At 42.4% G+C, this 26916-nt stretch overlaps 1 protein-coding gene across 1 annotated transcript; it reads right to left on the reverse strand.

Annotated features, from left to right (window-relative positions):
• Positions 1-1207: 1207 nt before the first annotated feature.
• Positions 1208-25833, reverse strand: RASGEF1C (RasGEF domain family member 1C). The gene is made up of 13 exons (XM_062502108.1): positions 25657-25833; positions 23920-24042; positions 21301-21438; positions 16594-16806; positions 14433-14507; positions 11025-11120; positions 9852-9954; positions 9672-9751; positions 8913-9008; positions 4408-4503; positions 4135-4258; positions 2055-2127; positions 1208-1659 (listed from the first exon to the last, which is right to left on the reverse strand). Exons 1-13 carry the CDS (start codon positions 25831-25833, stop codon positions 1635-1637), a joined length of 1419 nt encoding a protein of 472 aa, XP_062358092.1. The 3' UTR covers positions 1208-1634.
• Positions 25834-26916: the final 1083 nt, after the last annotated feature.

Genomic DNA, 26916 nt, shown 5'->3' on the forward strand with positions numbered 1-26916 from the left:
ACAGTTCCAGTTTTCTGGCTGAACAGGCCAACACAGCCAGGTTTTGTGATTACCCTAATTTTTCAAAACACTACAGCCACTTGGAAACACTCTGTGCTGAAATAAAATTACTACTGATTTCAAAGAAAGGCTTACATCCTTCTATTGTAGGAACATCTGAAAAGGTAGCACCAAGTCAGTAATAAAAATGGAAAGTTCAGTATGATGTGGCATTTAGGTTTCATTTAAGCTTTTTGGGATATTTTCTGGGGCAGTCAGGGACATTCCTTCAACACACAGACAATAAGTCTACTGTTAGGGCTTAGTTTTGAATCTAATATAGTTCATTACCATTTATTGTATCTCTTACAGTAGCACCTTGATTACTGTACAACCTTAAACACAAGACACAGTCCCAATTTCGTGTCATCTATAAGGAAATGGCGAACTTTACATCCTAAAAGTAAAAAAGACAAAAATGGTTATCTGCTTATGAATGACAAATTCTTTAGTGCATTCATTCCAGTCTGAATCCCTTTGTCCTTTTAAAGCATACCATGTAGTTCCCACGTTCAGAACAATTACCCCCCATCCTCCTAAGTATCATCTTACAAAATAAACAGTACTGTGTTAAATGGAACCTGATAGAAATGATATTGCAGTACCCTTTGAGTGTGATAAAACCCCTTAAAAGATGCCACTCAGCATCAATAACTTTAGGCAATACACTACATACATTAAATAGAGGTAAGTTGACTCCAGAGTAATTTGCTTCTTCATTCAACCTCAGAGGTGGTGGGGGCGTCTTTAAGCAGCACGGTCAGCCCTCTGTGCCCTCCTCAGACCCGCCCAGATTCACAGTAAGGAAAGCCACAAGAGCGGTGGGAAGATGAACGAAGCGAGAGCCACACTCCAGGCTGTCGTCTGTAAAAATCCGTGGGGTCAGGACGACGGTCCCATGCTGGCGTGGCCTACGTGTGACAGGCGTGTATGTAAGCAGTGTCAGTCCTCATCCCTGCAAGCTCAAACCTGCAGCAGTCAGTGCTTTGTTCAACAAGGCTGGGGGACTGCTAACGCAAGACTAAGTTCTTTTCTTCATTCAGCAATTAACCAGATTGCTGTTGTCTGTCTTTCATTTAATTTTACAATCCTCAGAGGTTTAAAGAACTGCTATCTGAAGCACCTGCTTCTGAAATACTCTTGTGTATTTTTGCTTTCCTTTTTTATACTTTTCCATTCTCTGTTTCAATACCACGGTTCTCCCTGCTCCTGGTTTTCTTGCATTCTCCTTCAGAGGCATAATTACAGTGATCCTGACGCAGTTTGGGCACAGCCACAAATAGTCTGTTTGTCTGTCCTCTCTCTGTCTCATAGTTAGAAAAGCATCAATGTGCGCACAGTTCTGTTGATTTCAGTGGATGAATCCAGTTCATCCATCATGTTAGGCAGTAAAAAAACCAACCAACCAACCAACCAACCAAACAAACAAAAACCTACCAAAAAAAAAAAAACAAACAAAAAAACCCCTCAAACAAAAGAAATTGTCCAAATCCCAAACAGGCATCTTTGGAATCAGTAGTGCAAAATGTTTGCCGATTTCTTTTCCTTGACCTACTGCAATAATCTCTCAATCTTCAACAACAATCTCTCAATCTTCAAGTCTTTCCTAAAATAGTGGATCTGTAAATGTAAAACATAAGGACAATTTTTTTAAAAAAGCAAATTTAAAGGTTTGGGCTGTTTTAATCACTCTCTTAATATTCTCACTTATATCAAACCATTACACATCTCTTAGAAGAGCTGTAAACTGTTGGAAGATCCAGTTGACCTGGGGCATTCTTCATCTCCATCAGGCTTTTGCATAGGTACAGCAAGCTGAGGGTATTCTTTACATGGAGGATAATTTGAGATTAAAATGAGCTTTTATCAGTGCAGCCTCAGTTCTGCAAATTAGTTTTGAATGGAAGAGACCTCCCTCAGAGGTGACAGCTTAAATATCTGCACTTCACAAGCTTTGGTATCAGAACAGCTATTTGGAGGTACTTTAGAAATGAGACAATAAAATGAGAGGTTACCTTAAGGATTTCCACCTGTCTTTTTCTGTCTGGTTTTCCGGACTTTCACTTTCATAGGAAGCCAGATACAAACCTGGAAATGGTAAATATGTGTTACTTCCAACAGCATCAGTAACCCCCATCCCTCTGCATTCTTGTATGTCCTTTTGTACTACACTGAAAGAGAAATTTTAAAACTTCATGGCTCCTCAGGTAGCTGTTAATCAGTGGGACACTGATGTTTAGCTCACATGTCTACCTTGGAAAGCTGTTACATTAATTTTGATGCAATAGTAAAGGAGCCCAGAGTTAAAATATGTTCATGTGACCTTCTCATTACAGTATTAAGCAATTGAATGGTCTCTGATTTTGCATAGAGATCTGGGCCCATTCCCTCCATCACAGCACTGCTACTCAAAACTTATATCAACTTTAAAAAAGAGACAGTAAGAGCTGACACCTAAACACATAAGCTTTTAAAAACTAAGGATAATCTCATCACATAACAAAACTTTATGTTCCTCAATCTTTTTAAAGCTTATGGGGACATGGTATCTTAAATGGATACAAAATAAGGTTAGACTGAGTTACAGAAACCAGAGAAGGAATGCAGAGGAAGAAAATAAATCTGTCCTTTTGTCCCCTGCAAATCTTTACACTGTAGGATGCATTTTATGACACCAAAATGAGTCTATATTGCAGAGTCCTTTCTGCAAAAGCTGGCAGTGCATTAATATCTCACTGTCTTCACGGAATCACAGGCTGTAATTTTTGCTCACACACATTCCCTCATTTGACTGTTTAATGATGCTTTTATTCTTTAATGCTGGAACCATCTCAGCATTCAAGTCTGCATTGTCTTTTAATACTGGCGTGCTGGCCACCATTCCTCCACATGTGACAAGCACAGTACAACTGCATTTCACATGCCACTGCTGAATATCTCTCAGCTATCCACCCACCTTTCATTAAGGGCAGTCTTTTCTACTCTGCACTGCCCCTGGGTAATGGGGAAGGCTTCCTGTGGTTTCTGCAAAGGGCATTTCACAAAAGCAATATGAATGTAGGGGAGGACATGAGGGAGAAAATCTGCAAACATTTAGTGGGCTGAGGTCACTCTTTTTTAGTCCAATAGCCTGAAAACTGTACTTTTACCCTGACTTTCATTTTCTGTCCCTTTAGAGCCTAAAACAAGAATAAATATCTTTATCTTATCTCCTTTTGATATATATTACTTTAATCACATTAATTATTCTATTTTGGCAGTCATTCTTAAGATTTAGGTGGGATTTTAGAAGCGGTATTTTGCTTTCTGAAGTAGTCTGTGAAATAAAAGCTGTCTGGTCTGATTACCTTGGATTAGTACAGAAAACTGCCTATAGGATGAAGAAAAAATAAATCCACCACCAGAACAGCTTACAGGAAGGTTGCTATAGAGAAGTCTGTGCGTGACAATGTATAGAGAGGCAGCTAACAAAAAACAATATGAAGTGACAGTCTGACATGCTGGATACCAAACTGACGAGGACAGAAAAGTATAAAAAGACAATCAGATAAATAATTTCAGAACAGGGCTTTCATAGCTACAGCTGAAATTAATAGAAAAGGTTTTCTTAAAAATTCTTTTCTGCACATAACATGTGTCATTGCTGTGGAGGAGGAGGTCAGCTGAACTCCATCACCCTGGGCTGTGTTTACTGAAGAGATGACAGTGTTGGTTTGTGAAAGAGACTAGCTCTGGTTCCATCAATCACAGAACAAGTGGCTAAGGGACAGCTGACATTCACAGAAGCCCATAACATTCTTGTGTGGCCTCTTTTTCTGATAACAAAAATAGGGCCACAATGGCAGCTTCCTAGACAGTGCCTTATAGAGAAGCTACAGACAGGAGAATAGCCATCAGGCAGCAGCTTCACGTGCTAGAAGGCTGTATTTGCAAAAACACATTGGTAGACTGGGGAGAAACAAGCTGTTTGGCAGGGAAGCTATGAAACAGCTGGGACTGGTCAGTGAGAGAGATCACCAAAGCATGGATCAGGGTGTTAATTAGTAGTGATGAAGAGAAACATTTTTAGTAATGAGTGACTGCACAAAATCTTACCATCTTCAGTAAAAATGGGAGCAGTGTGCAAGTAGTGGATGATGTTAGGATCTTGCTCAAATGGACACTCCACTTGTTTCCATGTTATAAATTCTCCTACTTGCTTAGCCAGCTCCAGAAATTTCTGTAAACATAAGATCATTCCACTCAGATATAGTAAGATTACCTCATATTCAGTGTTTGATGGTCTGCACTGAAAATTGCAGGCCAGTAGTCTCAGATAGTCCCTTGGCTATCAGAATGCGATAGGTAAAAACATTTTTCAGATCTTACTTCAAAGTTGACGTGTCCATTTGGAAGGCGATTAGCACATCCCTCATTCAAAAAATAAATGTCTTTGATCAATAGGCTGAAGAAGGGAATCACAATCTGTGGAGAGAAATGACATAATCATTTTCTTTTCAGTTCAGTGTTTTCTCTGCATGAAAGAACAACTCAATTGCGAGAGATGAGAATAAAGAAGTATTAACTTTTCAATGTGCTGTGCACTTAAAAAGCAGTACAGGGACAGGCAGGCAAAAGAGCAGTAGTGTCTAGAGAGACCTTCAGCCTCCTTCAGAATGTATGCTGAGATGAAAGTGAACTGAACACAATGTTCACTGAGCACAATAACATGACTAAGAAAATGGTAAAAGCCCAGCTTATTGTCAACAACATCAGTCTGTTGACAACATCAGACAGCAAAGAGCAAAATAACATTGCAGAACTCTTCCCTTTCCTGTTGCGTCCTTATAAGCAGAGATGTTGAACACACAAATTGAGCAATTTAAACACAGGTGGGAACTAAAGGACCAATACTGTCCCTGGACAAAGAAAGCCAGCATAAGATCTGATGACCAAGGACTTGGCTACAAACAGTTAATCAGGAGCTGTTTCATCTTCAACAGCTCCATGCATGGCTACGTATGTAATTTCCTTCCTGGCTCCTGATTAGTACAACCTCCTTCTCCAAATTAACCTGCAGACAACAGAATTGAATATTAAGCTAGTTGACAGGAAACTGCTAACAGTAGCCAGAGAGACCATTTTAGTTCTCAAAATTAGCCCTGGCCGTCATCCAGGGCAGAGTGGCATATAGCAGTGATCCAAGCCTTCCCTCTAACCCATCAGAGTTGGGTCATAATTTGCTATAAAAGAAGTCTGGGTAGGACTCTTGAAATTGATGGAATTACAAGGAGGGATAAATAAATTTTATGCCAGATGTTCGACAGCAGAAAAGAGTAACAGTGCTCCTGAAGTGCATCCTCAACCTCAGTAGAGATACAGAGTGAAGCAGACTCCCTCAGGGTCCTTTGTCTCACAACTCAAAGTGAAAAGAAAGATAACACAAAGGACCAGTCCATGAAAGCTGACAGTCAAACCTCAGTCTGCCCACCTCTCCAGCAGTGACACTGTGATGGCAAAAGGCTGCTTGGGGGATTTGAGCTGAAGGTCAGCAGCTGCCCCTGTGAGAATTTTCCTGTGGCAGCAATGTCTGTCTTTTAAACCACCAAGCACAAACTAAATCACCATGAACATAAAACACACTGCATGGCAGTGTCCAAATGTTTCCACCGGTCTGTTTAAGTATTAAATGAACTGGAGCTTATTAAGCAGCACCAAAGCTAAAGAGCCCTCATGTCAAGCAAGAACAGTCAAGAGAGCAATCCTTTAGTTAAGTATTTAATGTTATTCCATCTCATGTTGTACATCAGCTGTAACAGGATATGAAATGGACTCAGAACAGGATTGGGAGATGTTATTTTCCAGTCTACATGGATGCTGCAATGCTGTGATGCGCCAATGAGTGTGAACAAGCCACAGAAGTGAAGACACTGAGGCAAGGAGTCCACAAGCTACTGCCAGTGTATGTTGTGAAAATGGAAGCTAATTTCTGTTCTAGCTGAATTACCACATCCATTAAGCTTTTAAAGATCTGCATCTCTGCTGGCTTTCTTATGGGACAGCCACAGAAAAACTTTGTAAGCCACTGCAAACAGCGATAAAAATGCCTGGACTGATACTCCAAGAGCCACTGGATACTGATCCTGATACATTCCACTGATAAAACTCAGGAATGAAAACAAAGCACAGCCTTATCCACCCAAAATGCTGAGCCCTCCTATTAGGGTCAGGTGGAGCAATTCCTAGTCAAACTGAGCTAAGTGTGTTTCAGGAATTATTTTCATATTACCCAAACTAGACCAATCAACCTGCAGTAAAAGAATATAACTCAGTCTATGTGGTTTGTTTTCTACTAAAAATTATGATGACTCTGTAACCAGTGTGGTCTCAAAAGGTGGAAAGATACAGAGAGCTGGAGCCAGACACTGATCCCCAGCTAGAAATCACTGCCAGGTTATCTCTACATATTTTTTTGGAGGCAGATGTGAGCTTGTTCTGTCCTGCTCCACTGCCTGGGAGCAAGGTCAGCACCATTAGTGGTACTAAATGTGAAGGAAAAGCCTTGCTGAGAGGAAAGGTACACAAATGTGGGCTGGATGCCAGGCTAATACAGCTACAGAGCCCTCAGTCAGCCCAGAACATGGCAGGGCTCCTTCTCATCTCATCCAAAAGGCACTAAAGACATACCCAGGGATACCAATTCTCTACACATTTCCATGGAATTGCTGTATTTTTGTCACCATTTATTTCCCCAATAAAAATATATTACCCTGTATGCTTTGCTTTCCAAATTTATGTAGGAAAAAACAATAGAAGTGGTTACAATTATACTCTAATACTGGCTTCACTCCAGGCACTTTGCTAGCATAAAACCTGGGTTAGTGCCAGAAACTCATATTTCTCTCCATTTTTATCCCCCTTCCATGCCATCCAACCCACCCACATGCTGAAGGACAATTGACTTCTGCAGAAAGAAGAAAGTTAATGAGATCCGACGTGTTTTTGCTCCACAGTATCAGACAGAAACAACACACAGCGCTGTGCTGTATGTACTCCCAACATTTCAAAGCCAGAGCCACGCCATGAGTACAATGCAGAGTTTCCCAGTGGAATGACTTCATTTTGGAACTGTCACAGGTCATTTGACTGCACAGACAAAACCAGATTTACTTACTAAACCAGTACACCCCTCTGCAAGCATAATTCCGTTTGAAGATAAAAATTTTCTGCAGACTGAGCTTTGCTATGAGTTTGCCAAGAAACAATGTAACATCTTCTATCAAAAAGAAGTGATCATGCTCTTTTGGATGTGTTCAAGTTCATCAAAATAAATAAATTATAATCTTGCTTATAAAAAGAAACAAAATTCCTTAATCCTACAGAAAGCATTACATGATCTGCTGTATCTGACACTGTAAAACACCCAGTATGATAAACTACCAAATCATATCCTGGAGCATTTTCCTGAACTAATGTCTACACAAGGAAAACAGAATATGGTGTTTCTCTGGTGTTAAATAGATTCCTTTCAGTCTAATACCCTCTCTGCCATCAGTATTAACCAGCTGGGGGCAGAGATATGACAGAGACTGCTAACTTCACAAGAAATTAAGTCAAACAATAAAGCAACTGGTTTGAATATCTATAATGGTTGCAGAAGAACTAAACTGCAAAAGCATCCCAAACTGGCAGGTCCTCGCTGCAGTGTGTGGTAGTTGAAAGAATTGCTTTTCCAGTCACAGACATCCCAATCATCTCTCCTTTGCATAGAGAAGTGCTTTTCAGAACAACTCGGTGTACTCCCATTGCAGCTGAGTCAGCCTGCCACCAGATGCTGATCTCATTTCACTGCAAATGCTGTGAGATTCCATTAGCTTCAGCAGATTTACATCAAATTTACAGGGGTGTGAGATTAACATCTGGGCTGGCTCCTTTCCTGAATGAATGCTAAATTCCATATTGTGCTTGTAAATGCAGCATCTACTTTAGCTTTGCCATGCTTAGTGCAGAGATTACCCATTTATGACTATGGGCAATTGCAGTGTAAAACACAAACCCTCTTTCAGATACCAAAAAAATCAAGAATTGAATGGAAGAATAAGAAAACTAACAAGAAACATATTGGGGCACAAAACAGGAGGATCCTACACTCTAACATTTTGTCAATCTGATTTTTGCAGCATCAGTGACACGTCAGAAAGCTCCACATCTGCCATGAGCACTGATAAAGCACTTCAATTCTTGCTCACTGAGATGGCAACAACAACCAAATGAAATGAAAATTCACAAGGACAGAATACCACCCCAAATTTGCTGTAATGGAATCAGACTAGACTCCCTTGACTTGTGGTAAATCATCTTTCCCTAATGTAAATGGAGATCCACCTGGTTTCCATTGCTGTGCCCTTTGCTCTCCATCTCACCACACACATCACACAAAAGGGGCTTCCCTTGCCAGAGCCTCGGGCACTGTACTAACAAAGCACAGCTCCACCTGCATCTGCCAGGCTTATGCTCCATCACCAAAATAAAAGTCGTTTCAGTCTGGAATACCTGTTCCATCAGGTTTATCAATCTAAACCATATGAATTTTCCAGGGATCTAGACACTTGTAACAAGTCCTCCATGCTGTGTGGAGGACAGCTCCTGCCCTCTCTAACCCTCCCAATATCTGACATCAAGTCCACATAGATTTACTTTGATCTTATCCAGTCTCTTTCAATCACTTTTTAAAAATATATTTTACATTTCCAGTTGCATCTTGAAGCACACGGGCCTCACACTGGTGACTCATGGAAGGGAAGAGAGCATTTGCATCAAGTGTTTGAGGCACTGACTGCCAGCAGAAATGCACCCCACCCATGTGGAGATGGATGAGGTGTGGTCACACCCACCTTCTCCCTGTTGCTGTGTGCGGTGAGGGACCTGTGGGCAGCCCCCCGCAGCGCTGTCCGGTAGTTGTAGAAGTTGCCGGTAGGGTCCATCTGGTGCTACATGCACAAAACAACACATGGTTGTTAGAAAGTTGCCTGGGCCCTCTAAAGACAATTTTACATCCAGTTGTAGCAAACCAAGAACAGAGCAGAGCCTCCATCTTCAAAATGTACATCTTCAAAATCCACACGCCTGCAGAACCCCAAGCACCAAGGATAAAATGAGAGGTCTACAGCCCATGGCTGTTCATACCTTTGATTTTTCTACTGACAGCTTATTGAGCTTTTATGTGAAGAATAAGCACTGCACATTCTATGTGTGCCAAATCCTGGAATCCTCAATACAAAATACAGCTTTGGGTCTTCACTCAACCTCCAAGGTATAGACTGGGAGTTTTACATTCAGCATCATGTCCATGGCTAAACAAAACATGCATCAGCAGAAGCACTGTGGTGTGCATATAGGTTCACACTTTGGGGGTTTTTTAACTCCTCTTATTTATTTGAGTACTCTGAATTCCCTCTCTGCATCATCAGCTTTACACCCTCCTCACTACACCTGGGATATTTCAGCTTAAAATCAGGCCTGCTGCCTGTGAAATATGTCTCCAGACATCTCACACCTGGATAACAATGTAAAATTCCCAAACAAAAATATCCTGACTATACTTGAAGCAGTTGATCAGGATTTTTTTTTATTATTTTTTAATTTTTTTTTACCTCAAGAATGAAAAATTTGGCTGTTTTCACTTTTGACCAAGTCTTCTTTAGCCTGGAAACTGGACTCATATTCATTCCAGCTATAAATGAAGGAGAAAAAAACAGAGCCATTGATAAGAGCTGGGTTTCCTTTTTCATCTGTGATAGCTGATGGAAGAACTGGTTAGAAGCTGTACTTACAAATGATTGCCATCAGTGAATTAAAATTCCCTATGTTAAAGCACTCTCGGGCAACGTCAATGAAGAATTCAATGACTTGTGCTCGCTGCTTCTTTTTTGCAGGCTGTAAATTAAAATAAATGAGTATCTGTAATGAGCATATGCAGAATTGGAGGTCATCCTAAGCATTTGCTCTATGCATAGCGTGGCTTCATGCACAGCTTGGGCCATCTGCTTTCAGTCACTGGCCCTAATTCTGTTCCAGCAATTCAGTGGATGCTGGTGATTGGCAGCCTCTGAAATCAAAGCTTTCACTGCAGTGACACAGACTAAATTCACGGCAATTCCCAGCTCCAGTGACTGTCTCAGTGCTGGAACAGGCAGCCCAAGTAGCCCTGAAGCAGAGCTGTCCGCTGGCCTCCCTCGATGGGCTCATCAGCAGAGACTTCCCTAAGGGCAGGATTTCATACCCCTATAGGAGCAGCATCTTTGTTCTGGAAAGAGCTGGTTTCATTGGTTAATCCCTTTCCCCTCTTCTGCCCCTTTATCAACATTGCCAAGCCAAATGATAACATTTTAAATTCACATTTTAATTGGACTGGAATCACTCTATCTTTTCCAAAGATGATCTTCAAATGGTAATTCTTAGGCTAGCTAGGCTCTTTAAACGATTATTATTCCTCCCTTCCATACCCTTTCCAAAGAGGAAAACATTAATTTAATTTTGATGGGACCAAGTTAAACAAGCTAAAACCACTACCAAGTTAAGAAACAACAGCCACAGCTACACTAATGGGCAGCAGGACAGAGAGCCATGCAGTGGGAATTCACACACACAGCAGATCTTTAGGATGACAGATAATAAATATGGCTCCACTAGAATCTTTGCTGGCAGAAATCTCACAGGATAACTCAAGGCATTTTTTCCTCTCTTTTTCCCTGCAGGGTTCATTATTCCACACTGTGTTCCTACTACATCAAGAGAACAGTGCATTCCCCCGTGTGCTGCTGCCTCTCTTTTGCAATATGTTTGTCATTTATCAGGTTGCTTCTGCAAGTGCAACACTACTAAAACTTACCATCTTATGCTTAGCTGGGTCATAAGAAATAAATCCCCAGGATTGCTTATTAATACAAAATCTCAGAGCGATACTTCAGGTATGTGGTAAAACAGGGCACACACTTGTAACTTACCATGCAAATTTCTGTTGCTACAAGATAGCAGAGTCTATTGAACCATTTCACATAGGCCTCAAGGTTACTTGTCTTCTTCTGTTCACTGAAACAAGTCTGGGGGGAAAAAAGAACAGGAACATATAACTGTGTTCCAGTCAGTGACCTGATCACCAAAATAAATACTGCACAAAGGTAATGACTGGCCACATCTCTTTCATGCTCATGAGAAGACTGTGCCTTTAAGGGCCCGTTTTAAAAATCCTGTGAGTGGTAGATGGGGGTCTAGCTGGGTGTGTCACACTGCACAATTCACACTGTCCAGAAAAGAGCACCATTTTGCCTGGAGCAAGTGTTCATTGAGAGTCTGCACTGACCCTTGTTCACTGGGATAAGAACAGCTGAGGCATTGCAGGGTTCTGACATCAACAAGGACATGCAGACAAAGTAAGACAGGCACAATCTTCCACAGCAGGCTCAGTTTGTGACTTTGATTCCAGCATTTCCTCCACCTCAGTACATAAAATCACCCACAGCCCTTTTCTGGAGAGGAGGGACAGAATTTAGTGAAGTGCACAAGAGATAAATAAGAGAAAACACAGTTCTGGTTGATTTTTTTATGAAAACCCCCCACTATTTTCCTTAGTGAGTTTTCAGAAAAACAGGTTTTTAGCAACCAGCTCTGCCTGGATGGCTGTGTTTGAACAGGTCACTTACATGCCAGAGGCATTTCACTGATAAGAGCCATTACAAGAAGCATATTTTTCACTTATTTATATAAAACATAATATAAATTCCCATAACTGATACAGGCTATGCAAGCAGATACTTGGCTGAACTCTTCTAGATCCTTTTCATCAGCAGAAAATTTGACTTCAGAGGATGATAGGGCAGTTCACACAGCCTGAATATGTTGCTTGGGATGGTAAGATTTCAAGTGCTTTTCCCAGCTTTAAATTCTTAGACAGGCCATCAAAGACACTCAGCTCTCTAAAGCTCAAGAGATTTGAACTGATCTGAACATTCAATAACATCCACTAGAGGGTACCAGAGAATACTGATTTTTGTTTTATTAGGATGATCATTTCCCAGAGGTACCATAAACACATGCCACTAAGAGGAAAACCATAACGCATAAGCAAAGATCCATTAATGTTAATGGGATCACCCATAAGGTAAGGTAAACCAGTGACTAAGAACCCCTTCAGAAATGTGGCTTAATATGATTCCCAAGGTAATTCAAAGTAAGAAAATATTCACCTCTGATTCTGTATACAGAAATCACAATACCATGCTATGGAGGAGCAGAGCCTAACAAGACTGAAATTCTGAGCCACTTTATGAATAGACTACAAACACAATAAAAGTGTATTTTTAAAGCATCTCAAAAGTAAATGTTAGCAAGCAGCATGTTAATGTCAAAAACTCAAAGGAAACCGAAATCAGCCCCAGTTCTAACCTCAGCGGCTGCTTTTCATGTGTTCTGTTTCTTGTTTCCTATCACAGCAAAAAATACACAAAACCCAGGTTTTGTTCTGAAAATAGCATTTCTATCTCAGAACTGTTGTCCTGTGCCAGGGTGTAAGAGCCACAGCTAATAACGCAAAACTTGTGAAAAATGTGCAACAGTAAAGTTGAGACAGACTGCTTTTTAAAGGTTAAGCTTTATAAATGGCAGCAATATTTAGCACCTCCCAAGCATCTTCCATCTGCAGCTCAGAATGCTTGATAAACATTCATAAGTGGAGCCTTTTGAAATCTTCATGCAAGAAAGATGTTTAATATGCTCTCCAGCTGGAGGGAATTCAGACCCTGTGTTTGACATGGATGTTCTTTGTGGGTCAGGGAATATGACTCCACATAATGTTTGTGCTACTTTGTCCAAAGATGTGTCCCAAGAAGGGCAGAGGAGCTGGAGAAGGGTGTGGAGCACAGATCTGATGAGCAGCAGCTGAGGGAGCTCAGCTTGGAGACAAAGAGGGGGAATCTTTTTGCTCTCCACAGCTCCATGGAAAGAGGTTGTAGGGTGGAGGAGAGTCAGTCTCTTCTCCCAAGTAACAAGCAGCAAGACAAAAAGAAATTCCCTCAAGTTGTGCCAGAAGAGGTTTACATTGGATATTAGGAAAAATTTCTTCACTGAAAGGGTGGTCAGGCATTGGAACAGGCTGCCCAGGAAAGTGGTAGAATCACCATCCTTGGAAGTGTTCCAAAAATGTATGGATGTGGCATCTGGGAACATGGTTTAGTAGTGGCCTTGGCAGCGCTGCGTTAAGGGTTAGAGTCAATGATCTTGTAGATCTTTTCTGACCTAAACTATTTTGTGATGCTGTATGCAATGCTCTCACCCTGTGATCAGTCTTGCTGACCTGAAGCCCAGGTGGCTGAAATCTCACTGTGGCTGGTTTGTTATCTTGTGTTTCTGACACACATTTGCTGCCTTGGGGTTCCTTTCTAAAGGATGTGATCAATGCCCAGAATACCTGGAACTCCATCTCTGCCTATTTCCCTCATCCTGAAACAAACTGCAGAATCTCCATGAGTGCAAGAAAAGAAGGAAAGGGCCCAGTGTTGCATGTCCCATCCATCCATCCATCCATCCATCCATCCATCCATCCATCCATCCATCCATCCATCCATCCATCCATCCATCCATCCATCCATCCATTTATCCATCTTTTCACCATTACAAGCTCTTTTGGTGCTCTTTGTGCAGCACTACAACCACAGGTCTTCCTGACAACTTTAGCATCCAATGAGGAATTTCAGACATTGATGTACAGTCTCAGTGGGAACGCATATGTAGTTCAGGGGAAGAATTTTCCACCCTTTCTATTCAGACAGCGTGTGAAATCTCTGACTCTCCCTCTCCAGCTAGGAAGCCTCTTTCCTCATTGAAGGACTCAGTGAAATGTTACTTCAAACCTCAATGGAATCAGTGGAAAGACTCCAAGTGGCTTTCACAGCCTTTGGATGAAGCCCTGAACAGGCACTCCAGTTCCCTGTGGTGCTTTGGGTTACAACCTATTGTGTAGAGGGAGAAGAGTTGATTCATGACGCACTGACTCACTGCTGTGGTGTCTGGGCACACACTGAGGCCATTACATCATATCCTGAGCCTTTAATCCTTCAACAGAGCAGCAGACATTCCCTGGCTGTGCACAGCCACAACCATCTGTCCCAGTCTGAGCAGGCTGGGAGGAACAAGCCGAAAAGGACATCAGGGTGGTGGCCAGTTTATCACCAGGGAGGAATGGCAGTGATCTGCCAGTGTGAGCTCTGCCAACAGGTTCTCATCCTTGCCATGACAACACAGGTCACCAGTTGGCCTGGCCCACGTCAGCTTGATACTCGAGTCCTGCTCTTAAGGACCTCATCACAAGGGGACAAACTGTGTTCACAGGAGACACTTTGTATGTGGAGAAACCATACCTTGGTACCATCCAGAGGGTCCTTATGTACAAACGCCTGCACAAACTCCTCAGGTCCAATGTGACTTAGTCTTTCCTGTTGTGGGTAAGGGAGTGGGAAGAGAAGAAAAAATAAGAAAACACCCCAGAATATCTTCTGTTTCTCTTGATAAAACATTGTCATTTTCTGTCAGCTCTGAGTGGTGTCACTGAACTGGTAGCCAACTAACCAGACATTAAAATTCATAGCAACAATTAGAACTATGTCAGCAGAAAGATGAAAATTAGAATAAATACATCTCATTACTGACAAGCCACAGTAAGAGTCCCCTCCACTGCGCTGGATGCACAGGGCTTCATCTGGGAGCCAACAGACATCGGTTCTGTTTGGTGCTCCCTCAGACCTGTTGTTGTCCAGCCTCTCTCAAAAGCCTTGTTTCCCAGCTGTTACAATGGCAGTAACACTGTTATCTGGTGTCCACAGCAATCCACTGCTCAACTGTCCACACAGGGCTCTGCCCTGGCTCCCTGCCCACCGCCCCTCAGGTGCTGCCCTGGGGTGGTGGCTCTGGGTCACTAAGGGAGGCACTGAGGATGCACATGACACATTGAAGACTTTGCTTACACTGGAATGTGTCCCAGGCACTAAGTGAAACAAGAATAAATAAAGAATCCAAATCTCTCTTGGTAAAAGAGAGGCCATCTCCAGCAGCTCCAGAAAAAAAAACATGGCAGCTCCAAACACACACTGACCTTCCTGCTAGGCTTTTCACTCTCCTTAACATGTTTATTAGAAAAACAAATATTTTCAGTAGGTTGTAGGCCACAAAGGTATTTCAGACAAGGTATTTTGGAATTCCTACAGCCCAAATTTAGAGCACTCAAGCAACAATAAAATAAATGGTAATTCTGCTCAAGGGAAAATTTTATGTCTAGTTCTATGCTTTTTCTCTGGGCTTCTCACCTTAACACTGATAACTGTACAAGGTTGCTACTAATCAATAACTGTTTTAAATAAGTATCAAATAATTCTTACTGACAAATAATCATCAGATAGTTTCCGTGCAGAGCACTTGATGTATCTGACATAGCAATGAAAGAGAAGGGAGAGAGAACTGATTACAGTACAGTGGAATTAAAATCTCTAGCTGCAACTGTTTTAAAAAGGCAGTGATGCCTCAGTTACAGGGAATTTCCCCTTGGAAGACAGCTGTACTGTGGAAGAGAAAAGAAAAGAAAACAAAAGCAAGAAAGAAACTCCATGCCAAAGGACTTCTACTCTCTGACTTAAGTTATATAAAGCAAAGAGAGCCAAAGCTGCATGTTCTGAAAACTAACCATTCTACTTCTTGACAAATAGAATATAAACTATCTTCAGAAATCCAAGAGCTGTTTTCCTAATACTCACTCCAGTCCAAGTGCATTTCACGTTTTGTTTTTCCATCCTTCTCCTGAAGGATGAACAGAGTCCACAGGAGGACAGGCAGCAGGGCACCAGAGCACCAAGAGATCTGCAGATGGCAGCAATGTTTTACATTCTGTGCACATCCAAGAGGTCCGAGGGGAGGACCTGACCCTGGGAGAAGGGTGTGCAGCACAACAGCACATCCAAGGTTTCAGCACTGCAATTTTTCACAGAAGAGCCTGTTTGGGAGCAGCCTGCAGCCCAGCACAGGAGGAACAGCAGGAATTTGTAGGGGTGGTATCTGCACGCCCTTCCTTATATGTTCAGGCACAAAATCCCAAAGGGAAGAATGAAAGCTACATCAGACAACCCACATACTCTGTGTATCTGGAGAAATGGCTTTGAACTGCTAAAATTTCTACCAAATTTATAAAAGGGCTAATGACCAGCCATTTCAATAGCACCTGCAGAGCTTGTGGGGCTCTGAGCACCTTATAGAAGTGACATTCCTGGAACTTGACTTTGCTGGGATAGAATTTTCATTTCACAAATAAGAAGTACAGTGACCTTCTCCAAGCTGTACAGGGATACTCTGATATACAATTTGCTTCCCAAGCATCTCTTAACCTGTCAAACCCTGCCTCCTGCTACAGTGCTGATACAGCATGGGATGTGCTGCAGCAGTGCAGACATTTTTTGGTTATGTCTGGAATACTTAGCAGCTGATGGCTTAAAATAACATCTCTGGCTGCCAAAGTTGGGAACCATTCCCACTTACCAGCTCCACATGTGTCAGCTGCTGAGCCAGGGTGTAAGGGTCACTGCAGACGCTCAGGATTTCTCTCTGAATTGATGGAGGTTTAGTTTTGAAGGCAACCAGCTTATCAGAGACAGCAGTACTGATCTTGACAATCCCTTCTTGCCCATGGCTGAGGGTTGCAAGCTTCTGATTAAGGGCTTGCAAAAGCTGATTCATCTTTTTCCAGTATGCCTGGAGAGACAGGGAGAGAAACATAAGCCACCCAGAAAACTTGACATAGGAGTGTTTTTTGTACTGAAATTTCCTTGCAGCAAAATACTCCTAAGCCAGCAACAGGTTACCATTTTATTTCCAACAAGCCTATTTCAGAATAACCAGTTGGCTTAATTACAATTCTGTGCTCTGGACACAGAGACTGCTGTCAAGAGAAGAGGCAGGCACGACTGGTGGGTTGGGCTGGCACTGATATTCCAGATTCCGGTCAACATCAGATTCAAAGGAGAGGCAGCGCTACAACATGAGTTACTGCAGCTTTCCAGAGCACAGCAGCTTTTGGTACCTATCTTTTATGTCAGTTACATTTTGGCTCAGAACTCTACCTGTTAATGCTGCCTTGTCAAGTCCTATTTATTAGGAATAAGAAATGTTTCTATTGCTATTTTCTCCATCCTTTTGACCTGAATGCAGAAGAAGCTCGCAGCTGCTTGCTACCCAGCTGGAGTGGCTGGGGCATTGTGTAACTTTGAGTATTTAATATCCAAATGTTAATTGCGGCTGAAGGAAGTTCATATTGTACTCCAAACCCAGCCATGTGCTCAGCAGGATCATCATTACCAGCTTGTCCAGGTTGTTCTCAGAGGTGAAACAACTCTTTACAGACAATAAGTGGAGTCTCTGGCCACAGACGATGGGCAGAAAGAAATTACTTCAACTCTTCACGACTGACAGATGCAGACATCACAAAACTGAGATAACAAAACTGGTGGGTTCTAAGGACAAGGTTAATTGAAAATGTCCTTGGCTAGACTGTGCCTCACCACAAAGAACAGCATACACCTGTGTCATGTCCCAGGCTGGATGCTGCTCAAGTGAGCCTTTGGAAGTAATCCCATGTTTTAGATCCAGCCCCTGTTTTCAGAGTTTTGTGGACTGTGGATAGTCTTTTGTGTTAGGCATTGACAGCATTCATGCTTTAAGTGTTCAAAGAACCAGAAACCAGAGTCAGTGCTCTTCTCACCTGCACAGAATCCAATCTGCACAGTGGAGATAGCACCTCCTACTTCACAGTGAAGGATAACTTCTCACATCTACTCAATCTTCATTACAGGATAGGAAACCTAGAGATCTTTAGAACATCCCAAGCGTTTCAACTTTTGCCACAACACTTTGTAACTTTGATGCAGTTTTTCTAACAAAAGGTTTCACTTTGTTCTCTTGGATTCACAGTGCTCTCCTTTCACTTAAGGAAGATGCTCTCTTGAGCTGGACTAGAATGCATACCAGATAAGCAGGATGTAATCAGTTTTTTTTTTTTTGGTTTTTTTTTTTGAAATAGTGTTGTTAAGTCTGAAATGAAGCAAGTACCCAGAAGGCAGGAGTGACATGTCTTGGAGAATGACAACACACAGTGTATTTAAAATCAAATCTCAAAGGTGGAGTGAAAATTGACTGAAGAAAATAAAACCCCACTCTTTCAGTTTTTAGCTGTTACTGATGTATATTAGCTCCAAGAAAGTCTTACTGCATGTAAATCCTTATGTCAACAGATGGTCACACTTTTGATTTAAAAAGACTGTTCTGGACCCAAACTACTGACCACCATCTAAATATTTCTCAGTTTTACTTCCAGGTGTGTTTACAAATCTCAACACAGCTCATGAAGTTCTGAGAACACAGTGTGATTTTTTTAGTGACAACTCAAATAGTGACATACGCAGCATTCTGTGAAGTTATTTTGTAAACGGGAAGCTCAGTTTTCTGGGGGTGGAGGGACAGCACTGAAAACCAAACCTTCTAATGAATATAAAACATCTGGCTAAAAGACTTGGCTGGAAACCATGCTTCTCCTTCTAAAAGGAGTTTGGATGAAAAATCTTGGACCAGCCACATCTGTGCAGTATCAAATTCTTCATAGTTTGAATGAAAAGCCAAAAAGCTGCATAAAATTGCTTGAAAGGCATGCATATTAGCCAGTCTTTCAATAAATCTTTATCAAGAAATCTAGTTTCACCTTGTTTTGTAGGGAATATGGCACAAAAAATAGATATAGACAACAGTAAACAAAGACTTAGTTAAGCCAACCATCTAACAAAGAGTGGGGGAAAAAAAAGAGAGACAGTTAAAGGACACAAACAATTACACAGAAATCAGAGCTCTTGAAGAGACTCACTGGAAATCAGTTGGGTGCACCCTTGCCTAGAAAGCTTTTCTGTGCACATTGGGAGAGAAATTAAGAAAAAAAAAAAATCCTGCTTTTGCCCTTCTAAAAGCCTTTCCTGCCTTCTTTAAACTACGTCCACTAACTGAAAACAACACTCTTCATTACCTTCAACGTGCTGGTAATTATCTTGCCACAAAGTGACCCCCCACCGTACAGGGGCTGCATGCTGGACTTTAACAACTAATTTCACTTCACTGCCACATTAACAGTCAAAAGAAGCACACCACTGTTTAATATTTAAACAAAATGTTTCTTTCTTAACTAGGAAAGTTCCCCTGAAGACAGCAGGCATCAGCAGGTGGCTTAGGAGCTCAAATTTTAATTAAAATTTCTAACTCTAAATGCAAATCACAGCACTTGCTAAGAAATGCTTCTCAGCATGGACACCTTTTTAAGAACATCACAGCCTTTAGAAAGTGGACTCTATAAAGGACAGGAGCAGACACTGCAGAGGAAAATCCTGCACTGACCTACATGGACTGGATGACATCACAAATCTTTCAGTCTTTAATTTCTGTGGTTCACAATGGGGAGCAAGTTTCTTCCAAAAAACTAACAGCCACCATCACTCTTCTGTGCTGTCCCTTAAAAAAAGGAAATTTGCATTCCAAGAATACGAGCTGTTTCTTAAATTAATTATTGATTTTGCTCAGGCATAATCACTTGCTATTACAGTGCCTGGTAATATCTGAAAAACAGTGATTTGAAACTAATGTAGTCTGAGACCCCCCCCGGGCGCCCACAAGCATTTGTACACAGATGTGCATGCTCCAGAGCAAAGGTGTGCAGAGCTTGCTCAGGTTTGGCAAATAAACCACTGCTTTTCACGCGGAAAGTTCATTTATAGCATTTATGATTCTTCACCAGGGCAAATACAGCTGCTCAAGAGCACACGCTAAGTCCCAGTTCTCTGCCCTCTGCTTCCTGTGCAGAGGACACAACTCTGGTGGGTCTGTATGGACTTCCTTCACTTCTGGTGCTGACGGGCTGCAAGGCATCTTTTGCCATGGTTGGCCAGGAGCAAGTCCATTGCCTCTTTCTCTTGAGGGAATCCTACTGCTCTGGTTAATGGAACTAAAGACACTTTGGCTCGGAGTTTTTTGTTGCCTTCACCTCCACCACTGTGTCTCACAGCTTCCCCATCCTTCCCCTTTTCTCCCATGGGCTTCCCAGCCCAGCCAGTCAATCCATATCAGCCTACAGCTCCCTGAAAGTGGCAGACATGATGCCAGCCCAGTCCAAGAGCAGCTGTTCCCATTTATGACATATTTCATGTGCATAGGAGAGCCCAATTTCATTTTTGTGGTGCTGCAGCCCTGCTAATTCCTTCTGTCCTCTCTCAACTCTTCTGTCTCCTCATCCTCATGGGAATGTTCTTGTTCTACTGGACTGCACCCCTCTGTGGCTTGAGGCCAGGCCTTCATGTAGCCAGAGGAACTGAATTTTTCCACATCCCATGGTTAACCTAGAAGTAATTAGAGACTCTCAGTGTACTGTTTGCTTATTATTTTCATGAACTTTGTGGTCTTTTTAATGTTTCTGAATTAATTTATGGGGTTCACCTACCTGAATTTGCAAGCAGGTCTCCCAGAGGCTCCATTCACTGTGACCCACTGTGCCACACACAGAGCTCACATATTTGAACACCAGGACCATACAGACCTTAAGCCTGAGTCTGTGCTCAGCAGGCCACACACTGCTATCTTCTGCCACTTCCGTGCTCTCAGACAATCTACATGTCCCCTAAGATTAGTATTTTCTTTAAATATAAGAACTTGGATCAAGACAAGCTGTGGATGTCCCATCCTTGGAAGTGTTCTAAGCCTGGCTGGACAGGGCTTGAAGCAACCTGGTCTAGAGGAAGGTGTTCCTGCCTATGGCAGAGATGTGGAACGAGATAGTCTTTAAGGTCCCTTCCAACCCCAAGCAGTCCGTGATTCTATGATTCTAACCTGGGAGATCACAGTTCTGCTGCTGTTTGAATTGTTACCAGCACATTCAGTATATGCTATGCCCTCATATATTTTTCCTATAAAATGGGAACATTTTTATACTACAATTCAGTGTGCAGGAGATAAATTCCAATGCTCACTGCTTCAGGTGCACCTAAATAGAGATGTGGTTTTCAGGGAAGATACTACAGGTTTTTGCATTATTGGAGAATGAAACCCAGAGTATCCAGGAAGAGGCATGGAACAGAATGCAGATAAAAGAGGAAAAGGAGGAAACAATTGGGAAAATGAACTTAACGTATCAGCAGAACATCCCAAGTCAAGCATCCTCACCTCATCACATGGGGCTATCCTGTGAATCATGTCTTTCAGATGGCCAATCATCCGCTCTTCCTGAAAGTCATACGGGAATGTCTCTGTCCACTCTGTCAGCAACTGTAAGATTTTGGGTCCAAATTTTCTGATTCGAGCCTGAAATGCAAACCAATGAATGATGGACATGGATTGAAATATGTTTACTCATTAAAGTCTCCCACTGTGTGTGTCACTGAATGTGGGGCCAGGTTTTCAAAGAAGGCATTTGTGTTGCACCTGCAAAACCTGCACACATGCATACAAAGAGTGTGGTGCAGAAATAATACAATTTGGCATGCAAAATGTACCAGAACTCAGGTGCATGCACAACTGCCTGTTTTGCATGCAGATTTAAGTATTCTGCACATGCAATTGGCCTGTTTATAATTGGATGGACATTTTGTTGGTGCAACCTTTATACCTTTTTAAAAAATATCTGGCCTTTTTGCTGATTCAAGCCATTTGTTCTTCCCTTTTGTACTTACAACCCTTCTATATTTTCATCCTTCTCTGAAAATCTGCAATGAATTTCTTGACCAACAAAGAGGGTTTTTTGCTCCTTTGCTTTCTGGCTGTATGAAAAAAACTCCTTAGTGACCAGTGGTATATTACAATGAAGAAAATACGAACAAAACAGCAGCACTTTTGTAACTTTACCTGGGCTGCTGGGTAATGTTGCTCTCTTCCTACATGAGCTCAAGGTCATGATGGGACAAGGACACTCACATAGCATACAGCTGATGCCCACTTCTGGTGGAGATTTATCTGAGGATGCGGCAGTAGAAATAGTTGGGATGGGGCAAGGAGGGAAATGCAGGGAATGGCACAACTGGTGCATTAGTGTTATCTCAAAAGGCAGCCAGTGCAGCTGCTCCCAAAGCTTTCATCCTCCTTTATGTGAAAAGGAAATGGTGTTAAACAACAAACTGCATTTTTATTTACAGAAAACACAGACCGAAACAAACAGCCTTCTTCTGCATCCCCATGTACTGCAGCTAAAGTGTACCCTGTAATCAGGAAAAATTATACTCTTAAGCTCCCCAGCTCTTTGTTTTTCAACCAAGGTGGCTAAAATGCATATTTCAGCTTTCCACCAACAACAGGTTTCAATGAGCCACATCTCTAAAAATAACTGCTGTCAGCTAGCATTAAGCTCAGGCTCAAAGACCAGCAGGTGGCTGCTAAAAGGAAAGCTTTATTGGAAACTACAAAGGTCTGGGGAGACATTTGCTCCAGCTGTGTAAACTGCATTACGAATTGATGGAGAGGACTTTGTGCAAGTCACAGGACAAGGGATGGGAGGTTGCTTGTGTACAAAGTTTCAAAATGAGCCACACTTTCGGGAGCACAATATCAGCTGTGTCCCACCAACTCTGTGTTGCTACAAAACCCAGATGCACTTTAGGCAGGTAAGAGGTCTTCATAATAAGACAGTTTCTTTCATTTCTTGAAAGTTTAATGAGGAGCAAAACTTTGCAATTTTCACATTTAATCCTCCTAAACTTTTATTATAGAATTGGAGAACAGAACCTCACACCTTAGAAAACTTGTTTTGCATGATTCACCCCATTCAGATACTTCTATTAACACTGACTCTATAGGTAACCCAAGTCTGGGATGGCTGAGCATTCTGGAGAATGGCTCTCCACAGTGAAGGCAGAGCTCCTGTTACTCATGGAACCAGTTACCTGTGCAAAAAAAACAAGCACATGGGCAGATATTGGTGACTCAGTATTTGATGCCAAATTCAGTTTCAAAGCTGGAAAGACTGATCCTGAATACCATTTCAGAATTTTGGGGTTTCTGGAAATTTGCAACAAATGCAAGTTCTTTCCCCCTCTACTGCTCTGAAGGTGTATCTCCTGCTCTAGATAATGTACCAAACAAGTGTTCATGTCTGCAGCAAGGAGAGCTTGGGCAGAATCCAGCACTGCACTGTTTGTGGCACTGCCAGAGGATGCACATGTGTTGCTATACACTGTACCATTCTGCACAGTCCCTGGGGTGAAACAGGAGGAGTGCTGAGGCAGGAACAGCATGGACTTTCTCATTCTGTTCACCTGTCTGGACCCCACTGCTGCTCCTGCCCATTTCCAGTGCTCCATTGGTGCTGCTCTGCAGCACAGAGGGCAGGAGGATGGTGGGCACCTGCCCCCTGCTACATGGTGCTCAAAGTGACAGGGAAGGCCAAGAGGAAATACTACAGTACCAGGAGCAAGAAAGCAAAGGGGCAGAGACATTAAATAAAACTGGGAGAGAGAGTGGTGTGTGGACATCTGCACTTGACACTGTGTGAGGGTTATGTCCTACCTCCTTGCATCCCGCAGGCTTCACCAGAGCCTTAAAGAAGTTAAGAAGGAAAGTCACCTGGGAAGACTGAGACAGGGGGAAAGGGAAAATTAGATGAAGATTTGAAGTGACTGTTGCCTGAAGCATTGCTCTCAGACATGGATACCAGGATGCCTCAATGTCAGGATCTCAGTGGCAAATCCTTTATGAGAAAGCTCCATTCAGTCTAAAGAAAGGCAAGGGGCCAGAGCCCCAGAATCCTCTACCCACTGAAAATACCTAATTTTTCTGTTGTAAAGATAAACTAACCTTGTCCAGCACGGGGTCATCCAGCCGCTGCTGCTCAATGCACTTGTGACAAACTCGGGACAAAAGCTCATGGGGTTCAATGAAGAGTCTGGAACTCAGCAGGAATGTAAAGATATAGGCTTTCTGCAGGAGAAAGACAAGTAGACCTACTGTAAGCAGCCACACAGTGGGTAATATTGACTGTAAAACCCTGAACTTCACAGCTTTTTCATTTACACTTGGCAAGACCTTTTTATTTAAAACATAACAATTCTTGACTCTGAATATGGAACTGGTTACACTGGGCACAGATGGCAGCAGCATCTCCTTCCTCCACAGCATCCACTTTTCCAGCCCTTGGTTGCCTAAACCCTGGCCAAACATCCAGTGAAGACAGTGTGCAGGAGCAAGCCCAAGTACAGGAGACAGCACAACCAGGATGCTGGAGACAGTGAAGCTAAATGGGCAGGAATCTCTGTGTTGTACTGGGTGGGGAGCTGCTGACACCCCCACACCAGCCACATCTTGCTATTGCCCTGCTGATCTCACTCAGCCTATTTTAAGCAATATTTCATTTATTCTATGAACTCCCCAAATTTCATTTCTATCAGCCAAGTCACATCATATGCAGTTCCACATCTGTGAAGCTGTGGGAAGCAGGTCTGCTGGATAAATCCTTGGATTATTCAAATTATTCCAGCAGTGAATTTAAAATACATGCATGAGTTCTCAGTTGTTTGCATCCTGACCCCTCCTTGTGTCCTTGCATCTGAATTATCTCCGTTCCCCCAGTCCTACCCATGCTCCCAAGTAGCAGGTATAATATTACATATCACACATTGCCTAATCAAAATCTCACAGCCTGATCTGTCCATTACCTATTTTTATTGCCTTTCTGTTCCTTCTTTTTTTTTAATTGAGATGCTTCTTTATTACTTATTTTTAGCTGATCAGAAACTGAGCTCTGGGTAATTTAAAACATGCTGCCTGCTCTGCATTGATAACTTTCCCAGTCTCCTCAAGTACCCAGAAGTCAATGCTCCTCTGTGCTTTGAAATACAAGCCATGGAGATTTATTAGCACTTAAAAGTCTTCCAGTCAAACTGTGTCTGAATTCCACTGAGGGTGTGCAAAACCCAGTGAAGTCAATAGTTTGCAGGACCATAAACCTGCCTCCAGTTTAGATCCTCACACCCTTGGTGAGGAAACACCTCATTTCCACCGATGGAGCAAGGATTAGGATCTGGACTGTGCTGTCCAGTGACTGCAAAGCTGTGAATACAACACCAGGTAAATTATAAACCCATCAGAAGAAGCATCTCTGTTGTCACCAAGGGAATGCTCTGTACATACAGGCAAACCAAATTTCAGCAGCCACTGAAATTCAGCTAATTTAATGCCAGTTCTGACTTGGGAGTTTTTTGCTTCAGTTTTCCTCTAAACCTCTCTGGGAAGTGCTGCTATTTTTGAAGTGCTCCAACTTCAGGCTACATCACTAATTCATCACCACAACAGCTTCCCCCATACCTTGTTCTCTTATTTAAAGGCAGTATCATCTTTGGGATCTGCTTTTTCATGGGAACAATTATAGGGCAGTGAAACAGCATTTAAAGCAATGCATCAATTTACCAAGCTTTAATTGTATGCAGCTTTTAAATGAGCCTTCTTAATTCAAAATTTAACATACTTGCACTTTTGCATAAAATGCTGCCCCAATTCATCAAAATCAAACCATTTATTACACTGTGAATTGCTTACTTCAGGGTAGTAATCAGTGGTAGGTATCAGATGCTGGATTAGAGCATCCAGAGATGCTGAGGTAAGGTTTCCATCCTGGAAGATCAGTCCTCCTTGTTCACCTTCTTTTGAAGTATGTAGATGAGGACTGAAGCCACATGGGGTAAACATACTGGTAGAACTCAGCGTTTGGGGCATGCCTTCCTGCAACAGAGACAGGGACAAGATCCATCAGATCCACAGCCACATCTGTCTTGTGGCTGATTTGAACAATACAGCCGCTACCAAGAACTTCCTCTTCACAAAATTAACATGATCCCTTCTTGATAACCTTCAGGTCTCTTTCATTGCTGGCACTGGCAGACCATGCCTGCAATGGGCAGAACACAAAAATGAGACATTTTGATTAATGCTTTTGGGCCAGAAAGTGATGGCAGCTACTTTGGGCTCCCCTCCCAGTCAAGAATGTCTGTGATGATTCCCTTTTCACTGCCATCTCTGGTCAGACCCACACAGGAGAGGAGAGATACTTGAGACTTAAACCTCAGCAGCTTCCTGAACAGGATGAAGCAGTTTGTTTAAACCTCTGCCCTCCTGAGATTGAAGCAGGGAGAATTTAGGGGGTGAGGGAGAGAAAAGGGGTACCACCTAGAGCCTGCTTGGAGGATGGACCTTGGAGAATGCCCTGTGGCTCCCATGGGACAGGAGAGGTGTCAGAGTGAGTGAGGAGATAGAAGCAGGAGCAGAAGTCAGCTGAGGGAGGATGGGAAAGTTAAGGGAGTTGGAAGAAACACGGAATGTGGGAGCTGATGAAGAGATTAAATAGCAAGGAAAAGAGAAATGAAGAAGAGTGAGAAGGCAGACCTGAACTATATTTGGAGCCTGAAGTTAGTCAGTCTTAGATCTATACTGAGGTACTAAATAAATGTTTCAAAGACATCCTGAGCACTCATCACCTTCAGTAGAGCTGCTCAGTCCTCAGCACTTCTGAAAGGAGGCCAGGCAGACTCAGCACATAGCCCAGATTAAAATCCAAATATTTCAATTATCTGGGTTTTTCAGGTTGCATTCTAGGTTTCATTTTGATTTTTGTGCTTTACAATCAGCTTTGAATGTTCCTCCTGTTGAGCAAAGTTGTTTTGTTTCTGAACTGCTTCAGAGGGATGAGAGATTTTGCCCTGAGAGCTTTAAAGCATCTCCAGCTGCTGTGAAATCCCCCCTGGAAGCTGCTCCTCTCTCAGCTGGAGGCAGCATTATAGGACATGGATGGGAAAAGAACAG

The sequence above is a fragment of the Cinclus cinclus genome, chromosome 14 (genome assembly GCF_963662255.1).
Source record: "Cinclus cinclus chromosome 14, bCinCin1.1, whole genome shotgun sequence".
Taxonomy (NCBI): Eukaryota; Metazoa; Chordata; class Aves; order Passeriformes; family Cinclidae; genus Cinclus; species Cinclus cinclus.

Bases quoted from the DNA above. Each gene is read 5' to 3' on its own strand.
- RASGEF1C (XM_062502108.1), bottom strand. From the start codon at position 25,833: ATGCCCCAAACGCTGAGTTCTACCAGTATGTTTACCCCATGTGGCTTC. The intron at 24,043-25,656 runs GTAAGCAATTCA...TTTCTCCTGCAG, and splicing joins CCACTGATTACTACCCTGAA to AAAGCCTATATCTTTACATT. The intron at 4,259-4,407 runs GTAAGATCTGAA...TTATGTTTACAG, and splicing joins ATGGACACGTCAACTTTGAA to AAATTTCTGGAGCTGGCTAA.